Source organism: Cyprinodon tularosa, unplaced genomic scaffold (genome assembly GCF_016077235.1).
Source record: "Cyprinodon tularosa strain WSP-4 unplaced genomic scaffold, ASM1607723v1 ctg66, whole genome shotgun sequence".
Taxonomy (NCBI): domain Eukaryota; kingdom Metazoa; phylum Chordata; class Actinopteri; order Cyprinodontiformes; family Cyprinodontidae; genus Cyprinodon; species Cyprinodon tularosa.
In genome coordinates this window covers 2,409,774-2,436,994 of record NW_024039407.1, presented here as the reverse complement: position 1 = coordinate 2,436,994, position 27,221 = coordinate 2,409,774, and the positions used below count along the sequence as shown (strand labels likewise).

The following is a 27,221-nucleotide window of genomic DNA, read 5'->3' as shown; positions in this document are numbered from 1 at the left end:
ACAATGTAGGAATCATATAGAGAGGATAGGAGGAGAGGATAGGATCACATTCTAGAATTGCTGTTGCCACAACAAAACATCCATATAAAAAAATGCAACTTGAACTCTATGATCTAAGTTTGGTCCTTTTTCTTCATTGTTACGTGCTAAAGGTAAGAGCATTTTGCTACTGTGGCAAGTTACATTTTCCTAAAACATGTATTTTCAGTTAATTTGAAGTTGAAACTGTATATTTCTATAGTCATCCTTAAAAAGACATTTATTTCTTCAGGCTGTCAGTTACTAATGGTTCATATACTATAACTGACAAACTGAATCAGAAATTTTTTTTCCCCTATTTGATCATTTAAAATGTTAAAAATAGATGATTTAACAAGGACTGCATTTTAAGGATAAAAAAAAAAAAACGATTTCCCGTCAAAATTATTAACCTGGGCTTTCTTCAAGTTATTACCTTGATGTTTAGTATAACAGCGGAAACATGATAAGAAGAAGCAAATATTTTGGGGGGTTTTTGGCCTTATAGATAAAATATTAACTATGCCTTTGGTCCTACAGTTTATGTGGCAAAAAGGAGCTGCAGCTGATTTTTATGGTTCCTTTTAATATATTTTTGAATATAAAGTCATTTAAAATGATCGAAATAGAAAAACAAATTTTCATGTTTTTTGTAATATTTAATTGCCTTTTTTTCATCTATTGTTTTTGTAGATACACCATCAAACACACAGAACACAGAATGCATATTAGCACCATGATGCTTCATTTCCTGCTCTTTCTGCATCTTCTCATCCCTGCTGACATGGAGGAGGATAAAATACCACTGGAGGTCATCACTGACAGCTCCCCCTGTAGTGCAACCTGTGGGCTGGGGATTAAAACACAGACTCTGTGTTTGTTAAAAGACAGCAAGACAGCAATGGAAGAGAATGTAAGTTAAAATCGAAGAAAGTGAACAATGGAAGGAATATATAGAAATTTCCCTTTGATTAAGAGCAAAGCATTGATAGACTAATCATGATTTGAACATGAATAATATTAAGAGAGGATGCACTATTTGGCATCACTAAACAGCTGTGATGTAATAACATGCTAACGATATGCTGATAATGAGCGTATATACTCAGAATAAAGGCAAGAACTATCATCAATGCTGTCCAAAGGAAAGTCCTAATTAAAATAGGAGGGAGAGATTTGCTTGTAATTCATAACTGTAGCTACATTTATAAGTAATATGTCCTGCTGTTCAAAGCTCAGAATCCATGCATCATTATGATGATGAATTGATTCATGTAAAAGATAAAACTGCTTTTTACATCACTCATGTCAGGACATCAGTCAGTCAGATGTGTCACAGAAGTGCAGGGTCCAAAAAGAAAAATGTGTGGACTCATGGCAGTGCGGACTGAGGACGATCACTGTCACCTCTGGACAGAGAGTAGAGATTGACTGTTTGGGAGAAGTCATGGAGGCAATGGGAAAGTTCTCCTGGAGGTAGGAGTAAAATGACAACATTGTGTTTTTCCCCCCCATCAAACCTTCATGTTCCATTTAAAAAGTTTTTTGTGATTACATTTTTAAAAGTTTATAACACAGAATTGAATTGTAATTACCGTTTTTTGTTATTCTGGGAATGTTTTAAATGTTTAAAGGAATTCTAATGAGAGCAGATCTCAGCTTAGTCATTTGGCTCCCATCCTTTAGGGTTTCATGGCGCTACGCCCGAGGAATAATCAGCTCAGATGATTCTCTGTTTCATCGTTGGGAGGCCCCTTACTTAGATCGAGTGGTTCTGGACGCGGTCAGAGAAGAGGATGCAGGTAAGGACACATGTACAAATGTTTTCATAAAACTGTATGACGGCTCAAATTGAGGCTCCAGTGCTGCATTTCTCAGAGAAGTTAGGGGTTTGTTACAGGTTATAACATTTAAGATTTTTTTTTATCTGTTTGATTTTTTACAATTCAATTCAATTCAATTCAGTTTATTTATATAGCGCCAAATTCACAACACATGTCATCTCAAGGCACTTTACAGTTCAACCAGATCATACGATCAAATTGATACAAAGTTTTCTATCTAAGGAAAACCAGTTGATTGCATTGACTCATTGACTCAAATACAATCCCTCACACTAAGCATGCTTGTAGCGACAGTGGAGAGGAAAAACTCCCTTTTAACAGGAAGAAACCTCCAGCAGAACCAGGCTCAGTGTGAGCGGCCATCTGCCGAGGCCGACTGGGGTTCAAGGAGACAGAAGCATAGATACAAAAAGCAGCTGTAAAAGGCGGCCCCGTCCAGGAAACACGCAGCCAGGCAGATGAGCTCCAAGGCAGCTCCCATGCCAGAGGACGAAGAGAGCACATCCACTCAGTCACGGTCAGAGAAACAGGACCACACTGGAAAACAGGCCGATCTCCAACATCTATAAACAAGGGTGTTGATGGAAGCAGCACAGCTGATGTTTCTTTCCAGGATGACGTCACAGCCAAACCGGAACAGACGAGGCAAAGCTACTCTGAGGAAAAGCAGAGAGAGCAGAAGGTTAGAGATTGAACTAACAGATTCTGCAGAATAGGAGAACAGAGAGAGAATGAAGCAGAATGATGAAATGGGGGTCCCTATGTACTCCAAAAGTCTAAGCCTATAGCAGCATAACTATAGAGATAGCTCAGGATAACCTGAGCCACTCTAACTATAAGCGTTATCAAAAAGGAAAGTTTTAAGTCTAGCCTTAAAAGTAGACAGGGTGTCTGCCTCACGGACTAAAACTGGTAGTTGGTTCCACAGGAGAGGAGCCTGATAACTAAAAGATCTGCCTCCCATTCTACTTTTAGAAATTCTAGGAACCACTAGTAAACCTGCAGATTGAGAGCGAAGTGCTCTGTTAGGAACATAAGGAACAATCAGATCTCTGATATAAGATGGAGCTTGGCCATTTAAGGCTTTATATGTGAGAAGGAGGATTTAAAATTCTATTCTTGATTTAACAGGAAGCCAATGAAGAGAAGCCAGGATAGGCGAGATATGATCTCTCTTTTTAATTTTCATTAGAACTCTGGCTGCAGCATTTTGGATCAGCTGAAGGCTTTTAACTACAGTTTGTGGACTTCCTGATAGTAAAGAATTACAATAGTCCAGCCTTGAAGTAACAAATGCATGGACTAGTTTCTCAGCATCACCCCTGGACAGGAGATTTCTAATTTTTGCAATGTTCCTCAGATGAAAGAAGGAAATTCTAGAAACCTCTTTGATATGGGATTTAAATGACAGGTCCTGATCAAAAATAACACCAAGATTTTTTACTTTATCATCTGAAATCAGTTTAATCCCATCCAAATGAAGTGACTGGCTAATCAGCTTCTTTTTCAGAGACTCTGGTCCAAAGACTATAACTTCTGTTTTGTCTGCATTCAGAAGCAGAAAGTTAAGAGTCATCCAGGTTTTTATGTCTTCAAGACATGCCTGTAATCTATGTAATGGGTTAGCTTCATCTGGATTTATAGACAGATATAGCTGGGTATCACCAGCATAACAGTGGAAATTAATCCCATGCTGTCTAATAACTCTACCAATTGGGAGAATGTATAAAGTAAAGAGAATTGGTCCTAGCACTGATCCCTGTGGTACTCCACAGGTAACCTGTGAGCGTGTTGAAGATCTATCATTAACATGAACAAACTGAATTCGATCAGATAGATAAGATTTAAACCAGTCTAGTGCTGTTCCTTTAATTCCAACAAAATATTCAAGTCTTTCTAAAAGAATATTATGGTCAACTGTATCAAATGCAGCACTGAGATCTAACAGGACGAGCACAGATACAAGTCCATTATCTGAGGCCATGAGAATATCATTAGTGACTTTCATCAGTGCTGTTTCAGTGCTATGATGAGCTCTAAAGCCAGACTGAAACTCTTCAAAAAGTTCATTATGGTGTAAGTGATCGCAAACTTGTTTGGCAACTACTTTCTCAAGAATTTGGGATAAGAAAGGAAGATTGGATATAGGTCTATAATTGACCAAGTCATCTGGGTCAAGAGACGGTTTCTTAAGCAGAGGTTTAATTACAGCAACCTTAAAAGCTTTAGGTACATATCCCTGTAACAGAGATAGATTAATCACATCTAAAATGGAGGAGGAGATCAAAGGGAATACCTCCTTAAATAACCTGGTTGGAACTGGATCTAACATACAAGTTGAAGGCTTAGATGAAGACAATAATTTTGTTAATTCAGAAAGTTCAACTGGATCAAAGCAGTCTAAACCCGGTTCAGATTCCATGACTACCTCAGGTACAATCGCGGATAGAGGAGTGCTTATGATCTTATTTTTAATAAGATCAATCTTATTTATAAAGAATCCCATAAAATCATTGCTGCTAAGAGCAGGTGGAATGGAGGGTTCAACAGAGCTATGGCTCTGGGTGAGTTTGGCAACTGTATTAAAAAGAAATCTAGGATTATTCTTATTCTCCTCTATTAATGAGGAGAAGTATGCTGCTCTTGCTTTACAAAGGGTCCTCTTATACAGCAGTAAACCATTTTTCCAGACTAGGAAGGACTCCCGCAGGCCTGTGGAGCGATATTTTCTCTCCAGTTTCCTAGCATTTTGCTTCAAAGTACGCAGCTCTGCATTATACCAAGGAGCAAGCTTTCTATTTTTAACGGTTTTCATTTTCAAAGGAGCTGCGTTGTCTAAGGCAATACGCAGAGAACTAGCAACCCCATCAACAAAATCATCAACCTGTGAAGGGGAATAAGCTATGCTTTTGCACTCTGCAGCACTGCTCAGCGACACAGAGGAGAGAGAAAGTGAAGCAGATTCTTTAAAATTTATAACTGCACTATCTTATAAAGATCTACTAAAATTGAACCTTCCTTTGGGGGAGGAGAACTCTGTTAAAGTAATCCTGAAGGTTATTAGAAAGTGGTCAGAGAGGACAGGGTTTTGAGGAAATACTGTTATTTCTTCACATTCTATGCCGTATGTCAGCACAAGATCCAAAGTATGAAGATGAGAATGCGTGGGAACACTCACACTCTGAACAAAGCCAATAGGTGTAATTACATTGCAATGTATGTTGATACACTATTAATGAATTTTGTTTGTTGTCAAGCAGTTGTATTTCCCTAGTAGATGACTAAGATTGACAGAAACCCTCGAAAATAAAAATATTAAAATTCAGTGATTTCATGTGTATAGGAGAAGCCAAGATTAAATTACATCATTTCAAATATTATCAATAAGAAAGCAAATAAACAGCTTAACTGCCCAAATCTTTTTCAGGGACATATCGCTGCGACGTGCAGGACACCAGCTATCGCAGAGTGAAGAGAGCCTATTGGGGTGTCCGAGTTTTACCTGCTGGGGTTGTCAATCTGGACTACCACAGCTCTCTGAACCAGTGGGATAGAAATGAAAACCAGCAAAACCAGGGTGTGCTACACCTTGCCACTAGGAGAGTTCTTCTTTACGCAGTACGGTTTGGTTAAAGATTTATTTGCTCTTCAAACTCTTCAAAACCCAAATCAATGTCACTGACATTGCTTATCAAATTCATACCATATTTGATGAAAGTATAAATCAGTCACAATCCAGTAGTAGCACTATATATTGATAGACTTTATTGATCTCACAGTGGAAAAATTTACTTTATTTCATGACATATGTACTATACGTCTTGTCAGACAATAGCCAAACCCAAAGGACAGTAAATATTAAGAAAACAAAAAATGGAGGGCTGTATGGTGAGAGTCCTTCAGCACAGTCAAGGAAAAGCTGTCACAAGGTACTGAAGGCATGATGGCAGACGTGAAAATTGGTGTCCAAAAACCAGAACAACAGCCTACATTTAGACACAGCACTTTGTCTTTCATTAACGGCATGAAGCACAGGCACGTCACCACAGAGTGAGTTCCCTAAAGGCAACACAAGACTCTCAGGACAAACAGACAGTGTTGTAAAAGGACAAAATCAAAACTGAATAAATTATGTTTCAGTTAGACAATCTTTTAAAATATAATATTACCAGATGACATATGACATAAACATAATATGCCACTGGCTTTGTAGTATTTTACCTTCCCAGACTCCTAACATGTTAGAATCCCCACAACACACACTGGAATTAGATAAACCAACTATCTAAACCAAGAGTTTTCCACCCAGTTTCCAGGATGAAGGGTAATGTTATGGCCAGAGGCTTGACAAGCCTCATTGGTGCAAGAGAGGCATAATTACCTTTGTTCACCTCAAACCCTAAGGACCGTCTGTGATCAATGACCCATCATGTGTCCTGTGTGGCTGTTGGGTAGATAAACAATTTATCTAAACAAGGCAGGAGGTTTAGACAGATATTGCAAGGGGTTTGCATCTGGTGCCGGGAGACTTTATGTTGAAATAAATCTTGCCAGAAAAAAACTAAGAAAAATTCGAATCAACACCGCCGTAACCCATCTGATGGAGAGGGCAACAGTATTCTGGTCATGCCATTAATAATATGCATAATTTTGTTGCCAATCCAGGTAAAGATTGTAATAAATGAATAACTTTTTCTTATGCAAATACATACAGCGATTTACCAAAGGGAACAAAAGAAAAATGCAGCCTTTTAAACAAAGTGAAAAAATTCCAACAGAAACAATTGTGCCAAACCGCATGGTACTGCTTACAACTCTTAGAAACACATTAAGCATTTAAGGAAATTGGATACTTTGTCTTTTGCATTCAACACATCATCATTAGTCATAATCCATGACTATACCTTCCCTTTACGATTAAAAAAATGGGAAGTTTAGCTTTCAAACATGGAAAACAAAGATAAATACTGTCTAGTTCATGTAGATCATTAATGTGATGATTCTTAAGCACTACAATAGAGCTACAAACATTTTTTTAACTCCCCTTGACGGCTGTAAAATTGAGTAAGTCCAATAATGAAAATTTTGAAAAACCCTGAAAAGGTGATAAAAGTTTATGGTCCTACTAGGCATAATACAATTGATTAAAAACAGTACTACTAATAAACTTCATCAGCGGATGAATTGGTTGAAAAACACCTTTTGTGTAACATTTAGTACTATAGAGGGTCTTTGTATCTGTGCCTGTACCTGTTGGGCTGTTTATCTTCCAAAGGTCTTGGAAGGCCATTTTAGACTGAATGGAATGGAAATCCATGGAATGGCAGAGAAAACATGCAAAACTATGAAAATAGAACCTTATTAGAGCCTTTAAAATAGTATGGATCCAAAACACACAGCCATATTAGCAGATACACAAAACCAGACATCCCAATGGTTTGTCATGTTAAAATGACATATTATTATTGTCCAGTGGGGGTCAAGGTTTGACAGGAACCAAATGCAGACACAAAAGCTGAAGTTGTTTCTTGAAGATTTAATTAACCAAAAGTTCAACAGAAGCAAAAATCCAAAACATAAATCCACAAAATCTGAGAACCAGGGATACTCACAAGAAGGGGGGGAAAAACTGATGACAAACCAGCAGAGAGTGACTGAAAAGGAGGAGAATATATGGCAGACAGAAACAAAGAGCAGGCTAATCAGCAGATTGGGAGCAGGTGTGAACAGAGGAATCTAGAAGGGAGCTAGGAGAAAGAAGACTGACACAGGAGGGCAAACAAGAAACATCAAATACAATCAATAATTACAAGAATAGAAATAAGACCAATAAAAACAGAGATAAAACTGGAACAGAACCAAAACCATGATAGTTACAAGTAATACTTAATAATAATATGAAAATATATTTAATGATAATGAAAGAAATATTTTTTTCCAAGCCCTCCTAAGACCCCCTGGTGGCTCCCCACCTTGAAACCACTGGGTTATGGGACAGCATCACTTCCTGCAGCATATTCTAATAACTCATATGTTGTTTGTCATTTAACATTTTTTCGCTGGCCTTAAGTGCTAGTGTACAACTAAAGCACGCTTCAGCATTTGGCTAATATAGTTTCCCTTCAGTCGTCCTCTGGCTCATATCTTCTTGTCGGTAACTACAAGGCTTCTCTGTCTTGCTCTCCTGCACATATCAAGGATGTTTCATCTCGCTGCCCACCTTCTTATCTTAAGCTGCTCTTACTTTGAGTCTGACAACATCCATAAACAGAGAAATAGTCTTGTTGTGATGTCTTTGCAATCGAAAAAACCTCAGCCATCTTACAATAATAGATTTCACTTCAACTTAGATGCTACTCCATGAAATGGGAAATGGATGAAACCAAATTGAACTGACATCCCTACTTGAATGCATTAGATACTAAAAGAAAAGTGGTAGAGAAGATGTGAAAAATACTGGTACTCCACATCTAGAGAGCTTATGCAAAGAGGGACTACCCTCTTTGTGTGTGAAACACTCATTTCTCAACTATTTTTAAACCAGCCGCGACATGGAAAGACAGAGACATACAACCCTGCACACAGTCACGTATAAGGGATATTTACAATTATCAATGAACTTCAAAGTCATGTTGTTGGACTGTGGGAGCACCCAAAGATAACCCATGCATGTTCAGGGACTGAACCAGGACCTGCTAGTTGCAATGAATTGCACCACCATTTAGGCTCTATAATAGACAATTAACTCAAATAATGTGACATTAAATAAATCTATTAAATTCAACTCTAATAATTATTTTCTCTTTTTAGTGTGAGATAGCACTCCTGCTGTAAAAACTTAATTTACATCAAGGCCTTTTTTTACACATCTTACTGTGTTGCCACTAAGTGTGAAGGAGGAAACTAAGTGTCTTTTTCTCAGAAGATGGTGGCACAGAATACTAATAGCGGAGGTCCATTGGTTTGATAAATTGCTCCATTCAACCTTTAAGGAAAAATGTTTCTCATTTACATAAGATTGACTTTCTGAATATATGTCCCTGAATTCTTTTCAGGAAAGATTATATGCACCATCTTTGAAAATGGTTGGCAGACATTTTGTAGGACACTATATGAATATCTGAATGAGCAGAGGCGTAGCCAGAGAATTTTAATAGGGGTGACCACTCAAAAACCAATGTACACCAAGAGTTGGCCGAAAACGGATAGGCACCAGAACCTCAGGGTCAATCTAAGCTGGAACGAGCACAACATCCATATTTTCTAAATATGACTAACTATACTTTCCTACTTTGTTAACAAATAGACACATATATTTAAACATCCATTCTGTCTAAATTAAAGGTTTAGTGGACAAAATTTCTGGGGCAAACATCTTTTCCATTGTCTTTACTTACCTAATATTATCAAAAATTGTCATGATTGGTTACCGAGTAAGCCCAATATGCAGAACACAAACGGAGGCTGATGAAAAGTTTAACAAGGTTTATTGTCACACAAGCACATAAATATTGCAACTGGAACTGGTTCAGGCTTGGGGGGCAGGTTCACTGGAGTCTGCAGGGATGACAGTTCAGTTAGCACAGGGACTGATGAGTTATGAGACTTAGAGTTTGCTGAAGAATACCTTGGAGGAGTCCGGGTTTCTCTTTGAGAGAGGTAACTGTTGGATCCAGAGACTGTTTGTTCAGCAGAGTCCAATAACTGCTTCAGCGTCTTACTTCTGACTTTGAGGGCAGACCTTGATTTGGGTTTCCAGCTCTTAGCCAAGAGCTGCAGGGGAATCCAGAGAAGAGTCTTCAGGTTTGGCTCACGAGGGCAGGCTCGACAGGTTAAGCTCATCCAGAGCTTCAAGGAGAGACAGGATTTCTGTGAGGCAAAAACAAGGAAGAGTTAGAATCTTGTCTCAACAAGAGATAGCAAAGATTCTCAGGTTTACTAGGCTCAGGTTGCTAACCAAACTAGATCAACACTGCGGCGTTGAGGCAAGGTCTGAAGGCAGGTTATATACTGGAGGATCCTCTGATGATGAGATGGGCCACAGGTGGGTTGGAGGCTCAGCTCAGCAGGACCCACGGCGCACTCTGCTGGAGGAAGGTGGTACAGCTCCAGATCCCATCAAAAATTGTTCTGCATAGAATTATATAATACATTAAATTATTATTAAAGTAGTTACTTATCTATGATTTCACTGAAGACTCCTAGATGACTTGCAGAGACATCATTTTCTCTTTACCCCATATAACACAAAATTTAGAGAATGTAATTTCTGAGGAGAGCATGAATTCTGTATATATCAACTTTAATGTTAGTATTTTGATGCGTATAATAAACCACAGTGTTTTAGTTGTCAAGTAATTGCTAATAAATGAAAAATCAAAATGTTTAATAAGTTCGAATATTCTCCTTGTGACTATTACTGCTGCCACCATCTGTATTAGAGGGGAAAAAATGGTGGGGGTGGCCACAGGGTTTGCTGGCCAATGATTCGCTGAGGGTGGCCATGGCCACCTCTGGACCCCCATCTAGCTCCACCCCTGCAGCTGAGCTGCAAACCTGCTGCCCGAAAGACAGTTTAGTCCTTATTTAGACCAGGATCTTGCAAAGATCACCCCTACTGGGAGAGAGAAATATACTAAACATATACATATACAGGCACATGTACCAAAGTGATGGATTGTCAACTTTAGAGCTCAAATGTAGCTAATAGGCCAACAGTCTCATTTAGAGGGAGTGAGGAAAGGAGAAAGATGCTACGAAGACAAGGAATAATTTCTTATGGTAAAGGATATAAGTTTATCTTTCATAAAATATATTCATTTTAAGGAGAATCCACTGTAATTTAGGAAGGATTTAAAAAGATCTTGATTTTTAGATTGTCGCTGTAAATGTCTGCTTTAACTAAACAGTGGTTTCATTTTTATTTTCTATGTTTGAAAACATAGGTGGTGACTTCTTTAATCTCAGCAAGCATCTGGATTGGACTTCTGTGCCTCTACAGGAGAATACGCTGCAGACAAAAAAAATAAAAGACATTTTAAATTTAAACTAAGAGAATTTGAGACAATTTTCACTAAAGATAAGCAGATTGTTTACTGTCATTAAATTGTGTGTATTCAGAAACATCATAGTGTGGAACAAATTTTATAGCGGTTGCTGGAGTGTGAGTGTACGTTCATAAAATGTTGCTACCTTTTGCTCCACTAGATAGCAGTGTTGGCTAATGGGAAAGTAAGACCTGGGCTAAGTATGGCTGCACAGGCCAATTATCACCTCCACAATATAACAATTCTGCACAACGTGACCCAGCTGGTACACAAGAATCAAGTTATTACAGAGGAGAATACAGAGAAGCCTATTCTCTAATCCCACATGATGCTTTACAATGGAGTTATATAACATGACAAAAAAAGACCAGGAAATGGGAAAGACAGGAAGATTCTCTAGCCTGAAAAGACCATCCTAGCTGTGAAGCAAAAAAGTGTGCCATACATTTCTATTCAGATCCCCTGGTCATTGGTTTATGAATTACCTTTTGCAGCCATTACAGCTGCAAATCCTTTAGAAAATCTACAGAATAAGAATCAGAATTAGGTCTATTGCCAAGTAGGTTTGCACTTACAATGAATTTGACTTGGTGTGAGTATTATAATCTAATATGACTTAGGCTTGGTCAGACCGGATAGAGTATTTATGAACATGAATTTCCAGCAGATTCACAGCTGCATAAAGTTCTTGACTTTGACTAGGCCATTCCATCACATGAATATGCTTGTTCTTTACCATTAACTGGCTTGACTCTATCTTTATAGTTAACCTTCTGGAGGGAAAACTTCCACTGAAATCTCAGCTAATTTGCAGCTTTAAAGAGGTTTTCATTCTGTACTCTCCTGTACTGTATTTAGCTCATCCAAACTCACATCCAGTTTGACCAGCAACCAAAAAAATATTCCCATAGCTTGGTCCCATATCTCATATTTCATCATAGGAGTGGGATTGTTTTTTTAGGGGGGTGATATGAAGCCTTAGCTTTCAACCAAAGGCAGCTTTTTACATTTAGACCAAAGGAAAAACATTGTCTCCTCTAACCACAGCTCATTCAGCATACCTGCAGTTTTCCCAACATGACTAATGGCAAACAGGACTTCAAAGAGGAAAATGACTTTCTTCACAACTTAAGAATAATGTGTGTTTGATTGCTCAGAATTACTGGAATTACATTTGTTAACATATTATAAGTAATCAGTGGAGCAGTGGTGCTTCCTGGTTTCTGATAAAGACGTAGTCCTTTATAATGTGATTCCTGATAAATTCTTATCATGAGTAAACAACCTTTCCAAGCTGAAAGCCCTTCCCCTGTAAAATTTTGAACATTACAGTACTAAGCACCCAGATGAAATGGTCTGATTTGGATTTAATTTGGTTCTTTATTTACTGGGAGCTGATCCACATTGAACAGACCCCAGATGGCATTAGTGGTGGCCTAACAAATGGGGGAATAGTGTTACAGATGGTTACCAGATCATCTGATAGTATGTACACGCTGTGTGTGAAGGTCATAAGATAAAGAGGACATCTACTAGACATTAGTACTGCTTGATATTGATTGTATTTTAGTTTTGCGGAAAAAGCCACTGGTATAAAACCAACTGATAGAAAATTTGTGTCATTTGCTTTAAAAGCCAACTGCAAATAATGTCAAATACTTAGATGCCCATGCATAAATTAAAATGAAAAAAGCAAAGGATTGCCTCACCCGGACAATTTGGATGTAATAAGAGTTTATCAGTTATCTCATGTTAATGTCATCCAAGTGGTTCCGGACCTAAATGGGGAGAGAGATTAAGGGGCAGTAATGGCTACATGATCAATGTGTTTGGGGTTATTTTGGGAGGAACTCCCGTAAATGAGGGACTCTGGGGAAATAACAGCAATCTGATTATGATGATATGCTCATTACAATGCATTTATTTTGTTGTGGACGAGGCCATGGTCAGGCCCGAATAACACAATTTCCTTGTGTGTACTTAGTTAAAACATCACTTTATCAGATATAATCACTTCCCAGAGAAATCTAATTAGGGTTCCATGACAGGGATTCAAGCACATAATACTTACACATGCTAATGTTGCTTTTGAATCAATATTTGGCTGATGGAACCACATAAGCCCCTTACAGACCAATTTAGATTATAACAAGGAGCTCATAAGTCAAATACTTAGTTTTTCTATAACGACCTCTTTGGAAATAAGATAATCAATTATTATTTTTGATGTGAACATGAGAAGCAACTTGATACCAGTTTGATAGATCATAGCTCTTAGTGGCTTTCTATTCATACTTATTAAGCATAGTGTATATCCATGTATTTTCCTGTTTATCCTATTAATGTTTAGCCTGAGTTGGTGCCTGACATGAGCCAAACTTTGCATCTTGTATTTTTTTTTTATTATTATTTTTAGCATTCATTTTTACCCAGTATATGTCAAAATCTTGCTTACCTTTATACAATACTTTATCCGTTAATCAGATTTAGCATAACCTTTCAAAGTCAGTAAACTTTAATATTTTTTTTGTTAGAACTTCTTGTTGAATATGTTTAGCATTTTAAATTGCCCATTTGCCTTTATTCCGAGCTTCCTGTGTGACTAACTTATTAGTCACTGCAAAGACATTTACAATTCTGACAGTGGTGACTAAAGCGTCCACATCTCAGGCAAATCATTCAAAAATACTTAAAATGCTATGATTACCAGATGGCAGAAAACTTAAACTGTGTGAGATCAAATATTAAAAACCTTTGATTCTTCCACTCCTTGATCTATGAAGAGCCACCAGGATGATGCAAGTTATGTCGTTAGTGTGTAACACTGTACCTGTGACTAATGGTGTTGACCTGCTTTCCTCACTGCTGCAACACATCCTACAGCAAACACCACCTCATGCACTTCAAAAGGAAAGTTAAATATCTTTGGACAGTTAGAGAAGCACATTATAAAAACAAACAGTTGAAATAATGAAACAGGAAGCTCACAAGCTGCAATAGTTGTTTTCTGACTGAGCAAAAAGCCAAAAGTCTTGTCCAGTTGACACAAATTTAGACAGACAGACAGACAGACAGACAGACAGACAGACAGACAGACAGACAGACAGACAGACAGACAGACAGACAGACAGACAGACAGACAGACATACATACATACATACATACATACATACATACATACATACATACATACATACATACATACATACATACATACATACATACATACATACATACATACATACATCCATCCATCCATCCATCCATCCATCCATCCATCCATCCATCCATCCATCCATCCATCCATCCATCCATCCATCCATCCATCCATCCATCTATTGTTATGGTGGTATGGTCTGTGTTTGTTAATATAAGGTAACGATGATAAATTTATGGTGTGTATTTTTAAAATAACAACTGGTTTAAACTTTTTTGGGAGTAAAATACCCCAAAACAGTTTTAAGTCCAACTCAAGTTGAATTGGACTTTAAACTGTTCACTTGTCTAAAGAAACAGGTATCGGCCAGTATCAAGTATTGCAGGGCAACAAAGACCTCAACGACTCTATAATACTAAGGGGTGGACCTGTTCTTTTGGCCCAATTTGCATGTTTTTGAAATCATAACAAGGCTTTGTTGGGCTACTCTACAAAGCTTGAAACTCAACATGATCTAGACATTTTAAACTGAAATAGCTTCCTGGGTGGGAAGCAAAACGTCTTCAAACTTGCAAAACAAAGTCCAGTTGTTTTTTTTTTTTTAACTTTATTAACTTTTGTGGATTGTCTAAAGACATTTAATTAACAATACAAGTCTGACTGGACTCTAAGTAATGTGACTTTAGTCTTTACCTCTGGGAAAAACAAGACAGTCAACAGTTTATGAGATTAAGTTTAATTTTACTGGGCAGAAAAATCGAAGGTACACCAACATGTTTCCCTCTGAATGGCTAAAAAAAATAAGGTTTTAGAATGACCTAGTCAAGGTTTGAACATAAATCTGATTGAGATTTCATGAGAGGAATGTAAATGGGTCATTCAAGCCATTTTAACCATTCTAACAACCATAAAGTCAGGCACTATTCCTTCGCAGTGATGACAATGCTTGATCAAGTGCTTGGTGTGGACACTGCAAAACTCATTGCAGCTGTAAGCATCAAAAATTAAATTTACAAGTCAATAAACAAGGTTAAACATTATTTTTATAACTATAGACTATGACCATCTATAGTTATAGAAATGTAAGTGGGTCAATAGTATTTAGATAGGATCCTTTGCAAATAGTTTTTTTTTTTTTTCAATAATAATTAAAGACTAAAACACGCCTCCCATATTGAGGATCAGTGGTAAAATGCTTCAGGCTATCTGCCCGTTTATTGCACTGCTTTCTTTTCTATAATACTTTAAGCTTTAAGAAGCCAGCTGCTATCATTAAAGCCATATAGTTTAATGATACTTCATCCTCTATTTTCTTTGCAGGCAGAATTTTAATCATCCACCTCAAATGTAACAGTACTTCTTAGCTGCTCAGGTTGCCTCTTGCAGCACACTAGCACAGATATTGGATTAACTGTACATGATACCCTGATAGATATTTTTTTCTGCCACTTTCTAAAAACATCTTTTGGACGATGACGTTGCATCATATTGTATTTTACAACTACCTCCTCACTCTAGTCCATTCATCACACAGGTCCATTTCATATATTTTCTATATTATCAGATATTTACATAAAATGTGTAAAAGGCAAACCTATTTCTCCATGATCAACATCAATTATACTTAGTGTGAGTTTTAGGTGATCTGAAAAGTTTTAGTGTGATTTCATGGCAGTGAGAAAATGTGTTATGTGTCTTTTATACAGTGTATGCACAGATTTAATTGAATGTTACTGATCATAGTACATCTTTAATTTTATCACAGTTTGAGAAAAAAGTTTAAACAATCCACAAACATGGGTGCTTTAAAAAAACACTAACTACATTGTATTTTATTGTATAAAGCTGGATTGCCTCCTTTTTTTATGTACTCTCTAAATATAGAATGACATACTGAGAGCCAGGAAACCAGGTTTGCTTCAGTTCCTTCTACCACAATCCTAGTCCTCACTTTTGAGCCAGTGGCCTCATTTATTAAAGATTTAGTAGGATCTATCTATGCTTAAAGTATACATATGTCTAAAAGCCAAAATAAGATACACAATAAAATCTTTCAGCATTATCAAACTATGTGCAGGCACAAAAACAAGTGCACAAATTGCTTTGATGAATCACATGTGCGCACAAGTGTGTACACTAAGCTTCCCCTCTTGTTTGAACCATTAATGATCCATGCAAACTCATAAATGTCATTCACTGTGTCTGAACACCCGCCCTAACTTCTATATGGAGCACTATATAGTGTTTATGCCATTTTATGAGTGTCCTAATAGCAAGTGGATGGAAAAAGTAGGGGACTCAAAATTTCCTGCAATGCACATTGAAAAGTAGTGTGCATCCATGGTTAAAAGACAGGCAGTCATATCTCAGAATGCTTTGCAAGAGTTCTCCTCGCAAAGCATCATGGGATTGTTTTAGGGGCCGGAGAGAGCAAAGATGGTGCTAGCACTGTGCGGGGAGCCGGGGTCACATGACCAACTGGGAGGGGAAAGTAGTGATCATCCGTTTTAACTGTCAGTTAACTGAGTTCACTATGAAGTCCCCATTTTATTGAGTGATTGAGGAGTTAGGGCGGACGATTGCAGTCATTATGTATTTAAATGAGTCAGATGATCACTGTTTTTTAATGGTTACCAATAGCAACCACAATGCAGAGAGTGAGGCATGCACAGATTAACTCTGGCGGAAATAGATGTGTTGGTGATTGATGTGGAGAGTCGGATAAACACGTTTAGAGTCATCATTTAGTCTGATGTTAAGACTGATCATATTAACAGTGCGTTCCAGGATGGCTGGCAGTGTAATGTAATATCTCAGCTTTATGGATAAATTCACAGAATTATTCTATTCCTAAAAGTAGCTACAGGCACTTTTTTTTTGGTAATTCATTACCAATTATGTTTAACACCTGTGGGGGATTTGCGCTGATACAAGAAGGTTTCAAAGAACCTCAAAGTGATTAACAACTGTAACAAATTAATATTTAAAACGTTGAAATAAAAAAGAAAATCTGGATGTTAAAGATAGGCTTTGTGTATGCATCTTGATGATCTATCTTTCAGGTTCTTTTTCCTGAAAAGAGATCACTCGGGATAAACTCTTTAAATAACATTTCATAATTTATATGTATCAAATAACCAGGAGAAATTACAACAGATTTTAATAGAAGATGTAATCTTACTCAGATCAGAGAAATGGCTTAGAATATGCAGAAGGCAGCGCTCACCTCCAGGCTCACCTCACAGGAAGTGGCCCCAATTTATAGTTAAAAGGGCTTTCTATACATCTCCAGTCTGCCACATAATCATATTTTACATCATACACGTTAGCAGATGATTAGACATCCATGGCTCCAGCCTTATCACAATATTAGACTTCTTTCTTAGCTAAAGGACACCGCTCTCATTCCATTTCCAATTCTGCAGAATGAGGATTATAACTGCATAGCCAGACAGAGGAACTGTCCTAATTAGAATAAAACATCAATTCTGACGTGCTACAGGCAGCCTATACCAGGGTGCAATAAACTCACACATCTTCAATAATAATTATTCTAACATAACTATAATTTCTTTCCAATGTATATATAATATTGTTTATACAATGGCATGCAGATATTTATTTGTATTCCCACCTCAAAACCCTTTCATTTGTTTGTAGATTGGAGGAGTAAACACTGAGCTCCTGATGAAGAGGGGTGGTGAGGGTTCAGCGGGTCTGTCTGCTCACGACTCAGCACATAGATCCAAGAGCAATGCTCTAGGGAGTCTGATCGGCTGATTTTATTTTTCATTTAACCTTTATTTAACCTGGAAAAAATCCCATTGAGATTAAAACCCTCTTTTTCCTGGCAAAGAGGCAGCAAAGTTACATAATAAACAGAGATAAATTAAATTAAATGACAGGTACATAAAAAAAACATATCAAGTAAAACAATTACCTTTCGTAGAGAGAAAAGGCCATCCCACCTGAGAGTACAGGTCACAGTGATGTGTCATGGCTCTACAGTTTGAGTGAACCTTAATGAAGCATGGGAAACAGAGTCCAACATTTGAAGACATGAAGAAGTAGCATTCTTATAAAAAGGGTCGCCATAATCTAAGACCGATAAAAAAGTGGCAGAGACAAGGCGCCTTTTTTACTCCAAAAAAAACCCCCCATATCTTATTACGAAAGAAGATGCCCAGTTTAACTTTTAATTTCTTAACAAGTTTATCAATAAAAGGTTTGAAGGTGAGGGAGTCATTATTTACAATTCCAAGGTATTTATATTCATGTACCAGATCAATGGACACTACTGGAAGGGGTTGAGGCACCTTCTTATGATTTGAAAACAACATTAACTTTGTTTTGACAGCATTAAGAAATTATTTAAGATTAATAAATGGATACTGTACAGCAACAAAGGCTCTCTAAGGAATAAATAGCCTGCTCAAGGGATGACCCAAAGCAATAAATAATGGTATCATAATGGTATCATCAGCATAAAAATGCATATTAGCATCAGAGAAATTTTGTTCAACATCGTTGATTTACAAAATAAATAAGAGGGGGCCCAAATGATGATGATAAATCAGTCATTATCATGGATCAGAAAATGTTGGTTTGCCTTCTAATTGTCCCATTTCCAGCATTCGTTAACAGAGCAGCATCCATAGGTGTCCCAATGATATTTAGATTTTTGCAGCAATCAACGTGTGGACCTCTCATCCTGTTAAGTTTATGTATTGATCTATGGTATAAGTCAACTTGCTAACCATCTGAGAGAAGAATGTGAACATATGAAAACATTTAAATATTTTGCACACCTTGATTAAGTATTTGAGCTGCTTATAGGCCTTTTTATAATCTAGTTGACTGCTCTTTATGTACACTCACCGGCCACTTTATTAGGTACACCTGTCCAACTGCTCGTTAACACTTAATTTCTAAGTAGCCAATCACATGGCGGCAACTCAGTGCATTTAGGCATGTAGACATGGTCAAGACAATCTCCTGCGGTTCGAACCGAGGATCAGTATGGGGAAGAAAGGTGATTTGAGTGACTTTGAACGTGGCATGATTGTTGGTGCCAGAAGGGCTGGTCTGAGTATTTCAGAAACTGCTGATCTACTGGGATTTTCACGCACAACCATCTCTAGGGTTTACAGAGAATGGTCCGAAAAAGAAAAAACATCCAGTGAGCGGCAGTTCTGTGGGCGGAAATGCCTTGTTGATGCCAGATGTCAGAGGAGAATGGCCAGACTGGTTCGAGCTGATAGAAGGGCAACAGTGACTCAAATAACCACCCGGTACAACCAAGGTGGGCGGAAGAGCATCTCTGAACGCACAGTACGTCAAACTTTGAGGCAGATGGGCTACAGCAGCAGAAGACCACACAGGGTGCCACTCCTTTCAGTTAAGAAGAGGAAACTGAGGCTACAATTTGCTCAAACTCATTGAAATTGGACAATAGAAGATTGGAAAAACGTTGCCTGGTCTGATGAGTCTCGATTTCTGCTGCGACATTCGGATGGTTGGGTCAGAATTTGGCGTCTACAACATGAAAGCATGGATCCATCCTGCCTTGTATCAACGGTTCAGGCTGGTGGTGGTGGTGTCATGGTGTGGGGAATATTTTCTTGGCACTCTTTGGGCCCCTTGGTACCAATTGAGCATCGTTGCAACGCCACAGCCTACCTGAGTATTGTTGCTGACCATGTCCATCCCTTTATGACCACAATGTACCCAACTTCTGATGGCTACTTTCAGAAGCACAATGCGCCATGTCATAAAGCTGGAATAATCTCAGACTGGTTTCTTGAACATGACAATGAGTTCACTGTACTCAAATGGCCTCCACAGTCACCAGATCTCAATCCAATTGAGCATCTTTGGGATGCGGTGGAACGGGAGATTCGCATGGTGGATGTGCATCCGACAAATGTGCGGCAACTGTGTGATGCCATCATGTCAATATGGACCAAACTCCCTGGGAAATGCTTCCAGCACCTTGTTGAATCTATGCCACGAAGAATTGAGGCAGTTCTGAAGGCAAAAGGGGGTCCAACCCATTACTAGCATGGGGTACCTAATAAAGTGGCCGGTGAGTGTATAATTATGATTAATCTGTACAAGCATGAAATATACTGGGATACTGGATGTCTGTGATAACATCAATCTGCGAAGAATGTTTAAATGAAGTGAGATTGAACATTTGAGAGGACTTAGTTTGGCTTCATTTCTTCTCCTTATTGTCAATTTGGGTGTTTCTACCCTTTTCCCAACATGTGCAACATTTGTACGCATGGGTCAGAGTTGTCATGAGATACTACACATTTCCATAGTAAGTTTGTTTTTGATAGATCATAACTTTTGTGGAAAGTGGCGTTTCAACAATTCAACCTATATGTTAGGGTTCCTGTTTGTGGGGGGTTGCTTTGTGTTCTTCTTCTTTTTAGTACCTTCGTCCATCCACTAGATGGTGCCCTAGTTCTCTGTTGGCCTGGAGGCCTTCTTCCTGGTGTCAACCGCCCACACCTGCGGCTTGTTTGGTCATTACCTCCAGAGGAGTATATAAGCAGCGGACTGTCATCACTTCAACGCCAGAGTGTTTGCCTGTATTAGATACTCTAGCCTCTCTGAGATTAGCTGAGTCTAACCTTCTGAGTTTTTTTGTTTCTCCGAGTCTAAGGATTTAACCGTTTGTCTCCTTTGTAATTCTCTGGCAGGATAACTTCCTGATCCACTGGATTCTACCCCTTGGAAGGAAATATTGGTCTTTCTGAGCAAGGGGAAACCTTCACCTGATCAGTTCAAACCCTCCTCAAAAAAATCTGAGACAGTCCGCTCCGCTGCTCCTCTGGGACCACCTAAAGTCTGCCTGTCTGCCCTCCAACTAAGTAACCTCCATATCTGGACATCCTCCCCACAAACTGGACCCAAGGATCAACCAGAGACCATTTTCAGTGAGTCAAATTGAGCTATTCATCTTCTTTGCCCTATTTTCCTGTGGACCATGAACTCACCATTTAAGATCTCCCTCTAGAGTTTCCGGGTTCCGGTTCACCAGACCGCTGGATACTTCCCAGCTGAGAATCTCCTGTATAATCTCTCTCTGAGTTTTTGTCACATTCAATAAATTGTTAACTTTTCCTGTGCCTCTGAGTAGTTTTCTGCATGTGGGCAAGACATTTGAAACCCAACATGACACTATAGGGTTTCAGTGGCTGTTAGACAATTCATTAGTCTTTCAGCTTTTGGAAACATGCACAAACTCATAATGATAAAGAGCATTAATATGTCTACTGAAATGTGGCTGTCAGAGTTTTAATCAGACCTCAACCATAATCCAGGATGAAGTTTGAGATTGTTGGGAAACAACTTTGTAATTTGAGATGTACTTAAATAGCTGCTGCCTCTAATAGTATTTCAAACTTAAAAGGAACTTTATTCATAGATACAGATTCTGCAACTGCAGTGAAAACCATCTACCTGACAGCGTTTACTTCATCACGGAAGTCATCCCTGTTCACTTTTTCAGCATCTTGAGGAATGCCTTTGTCATGTTAGCTTTCAGATAAATGTTCCACCAGTCAGGTGCCTGAAATACCAACAAGTTTGTTTATAATTTTTCACATTTACATACAAGAGATTAATGATGGTCAGAGGATCATTATTATTTTATGACCCGTACCTCATCTGTATTCAGATTGAATGTGGCTGTAAAAGCCTAAGTCATCAAAGCTTTAGATGTGCAAATTTCTGTTTGGAAAACTGCCCACAAACTGATAGCCTCATTAATATTCCATAGCCCCATGTGCTTTAATGTAGTAGTTAGTTTGTCTTTTCTATTTGTTTTTCAAATGAGCTCCATGCTTTTTATAATTTAGCTATATATAACGGGCTAAGCTGTCCCTTACATAAAGGGGAGTTTGCCTGGCAAAGCTATTTTAGAAGCAGATCTGAATTAGGAAACAAAAAGACACATGAAAATATCTGGATTTGTACCTGAAGGATTTACCAATCCGTGCATATTTTCTCTTTTTAAATAGCTTTTAAACAAGCTTCCAAATTTTACCAACTTCTGGCTAATCCTCTACTCATTGGTTTCTGGTGATCTAATGTTATATGAAGTGCACTATGATATGAATGGTGCTATTATGTGCACTATTCTATAAAGTGCAATATTAAGACATTTAACAACAATATTTGTTCTTCCTTCAGATGTTTAAACATCATGCTGGTCTCTTACACAGACAGGTATTCAAAAAAATGTAAAATCCCAGCAGGGCTGTTTCCAGCACGAACTATTTAGCAGGGATGAACTCCTTATAAATACGTTTTCAGCTTATTCCTGTTCTTAGCTCTGCTCAACTCTTGATAAATGAGCCATGGTTTACTGTTTTTGAAGAGAAAAAATAAAATAATCTTGTCTATTGTTTGCACGGCTATGAGAAAAGACATACAGATAATATTGTCTACAGAACTATTTTTTTTACAATGAGGTTTATAATGAAATAAAGAAGGTTCTGGATATCTAAACCTAACTGTATCTGTCTTTTTGAAATCCTCAGATACCCAGCATAATTTGTAGTTGGCCATCTCAGCTGTAAGATGTGTATGAAATGGGGAGGTAGAGGTTTAGGTACTCTAAATAATCTCTATAGGGAAGTTATGATGTATCTAATAATAAGCCTGTTTTCATATGGCATCCAATCAGTAAATTATATCTAATGACATAATTAAGATTCAAATCTCATGTTTTTTTATGTGGTTTAATTACTGTTTTTAATACCACAAAGAGTGCATCAGTCAGCTATGTGTTTGGAGAGTAGGAAGTAATATTAAGTGGAAGGATAAAAATAGCCACTAAATACTATTTTTTATTATTTCTGAATACCATCTATATAGAAAAGGTACATTAGCAGGATGTGTAATTTATTTAAAGCTGTTGAATAATGCTTGTTTGGCCACATGACTTAGTTGTCATGTACGGGAATCGGACCGGAGATAAAATCAAGGCATGTCAGTGACTTTTACAGGCTTTAATTGAGACATGAATGGGGGAAGCATTAAACGTGCAGGATGAGCTGCTGCGCCCCTGTAGGCAGAGACACAGGTAAGAGGCTAGTGGGGGCATGTATGATAAGTGAGGAGCTGGGTCGCTAACCTGACTTGGGAGGTCCAGAGCACAAAGAGCCGGTTTGAAGCAGTGAACTGAGTAATGAGCTGAAGTCACGGGCACGGGCCTGTTGGCAACTGTCAGGTTGACAGTTTCCAGTGGGGCTTTCCAGAGACGAGATCCAGAGGAGTCCAGGTTCAGCAACAGTATGGCAAATCCAGCAGCAGTACAGGCAGGGAGATCCAGGAGGGAAGGTCCAGGTCCAATCCAGGTTCGTAAACAGAGTCCAAAATCCAGAGACAGATCCAATCAGTGTTCCAGGCAGGCAGACAGAGGCAGAACAGGGACAGGCAGGCTCGGTAATAGAAAGCAGATCAGGTTGGGCAACTGACAGGCAGACCGGTTTGCAAAAGGATGGCTGGAAGGTTCTCACCGGTAGGTTCGAGACAATCTGGCACAGGAAGCTGATCTCAATGGGGCTTATAAGCAGGTGGAAACAGGTGAAACCGGTTAAGAACTGATTGCAGGTGAGGTGAAGCTGAGCAGGAGTGCAGAGTGGACAGATAGGCCAGCCCCAGTGCCACAATATTACATAAGTGGAGAAGAATGTTGGCATGAGGTGAAACTGTTGACGACTATAGAGGAAACCAGTTATGACAGTAAGAATAATTAAACCAGTCAGGCAACAAATCCCTAGATGGCTGCATAGTTTGAAGTTCTGCTTAACATCTTGTGTGTTACTGGGAAAGTTAGTGCAGGAAGAAAGTCAATCACTACAGAGATGCAGATGAAAGAAAGTCTGTTGTAAAATATGTTTATGAGATGTATACATGTAAACATAGCAAAAAAGAAATTGGGGAAAAAAATGTGTCTTCATACCTCACAATAAAAAGGCAGATGCGCCCCTGCATGTGGGGGAGAACTGATATAAAAAGAGCTGAAACACTAAATGTTATGACCAACCGAAGCAGCCACTCTGAAGCAGGGAAAAACCTTATACAAGCTTGCTTATAGAGGAGTGATATTAGAATAAAAGTACCCTAGTACATTAAATTGCTCACCAGGAAAAGCTCCCACTGGTGACTGCAGCACCATTAGTGAGAGATTTAAGTAGGACAGTCACTATACTAATATTAGCAATGCTGATCAAATATTATCGTAATTTAAAGTGGGACCGGATCAGTGTTTGTTTATCTTATATGGTCTCTCTTGGTGTTGGGGAGAAATTCCTGATAAGGACAGCTCTATCTGCAGGGTAAACTCCAGATTCTCTTTTAACCTTGAACAGACTAAAGTTATCAAATGGAAGGTAAATCCTAACCTACAGCTAGAAATGCTTCACCACATAAACCAGATAGAGGATGAAGGTAAAAGCAAACATTTTCACAGAACGTTGTAAAACAATTGTCTCTAACACCGGTCTCTAACACTGGAGTAAAAAAAGGTTTTGGATGCTGCTCCAGCTCACCAACGCTAGAAGCAATGTGTATTGCGACATGATCGCATCTAAATCATGCAGGACAGAGGGGCTTGGGGATAAATAAAGGGAAGGAACAACATTGGTAGGGCTCTGAGCATTACAGAGCAGAATAAAAACATCTTTTATCTAGGTATAACTCCAGTGAACCATATGCATTCGTTGGCTGGGTATTGATAGATTTAATGTGACTGAGTGTTACAGTAGTAGAACAATCGTGAGAGCTGTGTAACTATCTCGGGTATTAGCTTGACTTTGAGGTAGATTTAAAAAAAACACTGAAGATTGGTGCTGAAATTGAGGGCAGATAAGAAACACACAAAGATATGCTAACACTCACACATCCACACACACACCCCCACATGCACCCATCACATGATGATTGACCTTTTCTTAAAGACCTGTTCAGGTGCACATAGTCAGTAATTGGAGACAGGCACAGAGGGAAGTCTCCCTGTACCCGTTAGTGTGTGTCCCACAGTCATGGCCGAGCACTTTAAATTAATTTCACTTGAGCTCTGACATTTATATATGGGAGCTACTGCTGAGAGCTGACCGTTTCAATGCGACTGTGTTTGTGCATGCATAGTAAAAATTACATGAGAATGCAGGTAAATATCTCAACTCACATTAAGGATTACACATGCACATTTGCCTTCCTGTAAAAACACGGGCTCTTAACTGGAAAGGTTATTTGTTTTGTCCCTTATTTTTTCTTGTTCAACATTTTTCATTGAAACACTAACCTCTGCACACAAGGGTCTTTTTCAACCACATAATTTGTTCCTCAGCAAATGAGGTAAAATGTTCATTGAAGACAAACTAAATCTGGATAAAAACTAAATTATTTTCTTTCAACCCACATGGCTCCTATGTACTGTATGAATATAATACCCCCTTTTTAAATCATGTATTACATACTGAATAAAAAAGAATCCTCATGGATAAGATTTATAAATCTGAAAAACATGAATGGGTGTTTTTTTTATCTTCACGTCCATCTTCTGACTGTTGTTGTTAGGGAAGTGATGAGCTTCATGTTGGTTCAAACAGACCTCTCACCATTCTCTTTATTGAGATTTAATTTTTACTGTAATAAAACTTTTATAATTTCATAATTTCTTAATTATCTTTTCTGAAATTATTTCAAAAGAAATAAATCTGCATCCCTCTTTAATTACTTAATTAATATAATCAAATTAAATAAAAAACTTTTTCAAAAAACTTGAATTTTAGAAAATCCGAACACAGGCCAGCTTCTTACCTGAACTGTAGATATAGAAAAAAAAAAATAAATTAAACCTTAAATAGGCTCATATAATTTAAAACATTCAGAAACAATAAAAAAAAGCAAATGAATTGGTGTCCATTTTATTTAAGAAGGTAAAAAAGACTTAAGAATTCTTGATGACAAAAAAGATTCAGCAGAGGTGAACCTTTAACACGAGGCCTGTCAACCAAAATCAACCCAAGGGCTCGGTAGTGATTCAACTAGGAGGTGACAAAAACAAACCTAAAGCTCTGAAGTTGGGGTCAGAGCTAATTTTTCAACAGCAAAGTATGCAACGTATTTCGGCTGCTATTGCATAAAGAATTGATAAGTTTTGCTGTGACATCCCGGTTTTTTTCCCCTTAGCAATTCTCTTACGTCCTGGATGAAACTTTTATTGTCAATGCCGTCTTTGAGATCTGCTAGGGGTCATATGTTTGTTGAAAGATTAAACAGGATGTGTCACCACTTCAAGATTTTTGCATGTGACGTTAAGTAAAACCTTATCAGCACTACAGAGTACTTACACAGTATATCAGGCCAATACTAAGACATTTCTTTTGCACTAACTTCAAAACAAAATGAGAATGCACCCAATAGACCCTATCACTAAGCTATGGAACTAATAAAAAGGGACATTTATACATCAAACTTGCTGCAGATAAAATTTGAAATGTTGCAAACATGCAAGAGATGATTACAAAAAATGAATGAGGTTTTCATCAAATAAATCAGAACTTGTCATGTACGTATGTCTTTCTAGTGACATTTTAAGTGGTGACTGTGATTCTCTTCCTCTCTTTGATTTTCTTAAAGGAATAGTACACCCAAAAGCATTCAGCTCGACAAAGAACTCATGCTCTTCCTCAACACTGAAGTCCTCAGACATTTTTCTTTCGTTGTTTCTTTCTTTGCACAGGTAAACAGCACATTTCTTATTCTACGCTTGCATTATCGGCAGAGCAGACGCTGAATGCGCACTTTCATCTGGTTTGGTCTGCCGCGGTTTCCGTAGACTCGTGAACGCGCTTTTAGGAAATCCTATACACTACTGTTTATGCTCTAAAAACATTCTAAATGACTTAGTTTCGAGTAAATTATGGACGCTACCCACTCAGGACACTTGGAATACATTGGACGAGCAGTATGGAGGAATATTGACACGTTTTTTGTGGACTTTTATGGACCTTTCTGCCTCGGGCACCATAGACCTCCATTATCTTAATGTCAGCAGACAGCAAGAAGCCTCCCAGATCTCCAGATGCATTTGAGATATCAAAAAAGTACTCCAGCGTGTTGTTCAGC

General features: G+C 38.2%; 1 protein-coding gene across 1 annotated transcript in view; it reads left to right on the top strand.

The window, feature by feature from the left end:
- Positions 1-754: 754 nt before the first annotated feature.
- The window catches only part of tmem81 (transmembrane protein 81), a 28,593-nt gene continuing 2,126 nt past the window's right edge, over positions 755-27,221 (top strand). Inside the window, exons 1-4 of the mRNA XM_038309186.1 lie at positions 755-931; positions 1,331-1,494; positions 1,705-1,820; positions 5,290-5,480. Of these exons, the coding sequence (XP_038165114.1) occupies positions 755-931; positions 1,331-1,494; positions 1,705-1,820; positions 5,290-5,480 (648 nt within the window). The remainder of the gene's footprint in view (positions 932-1,330; positions 1,495-1,704; positions 1,821-5,289; positions 5,481-27,221) is intronic.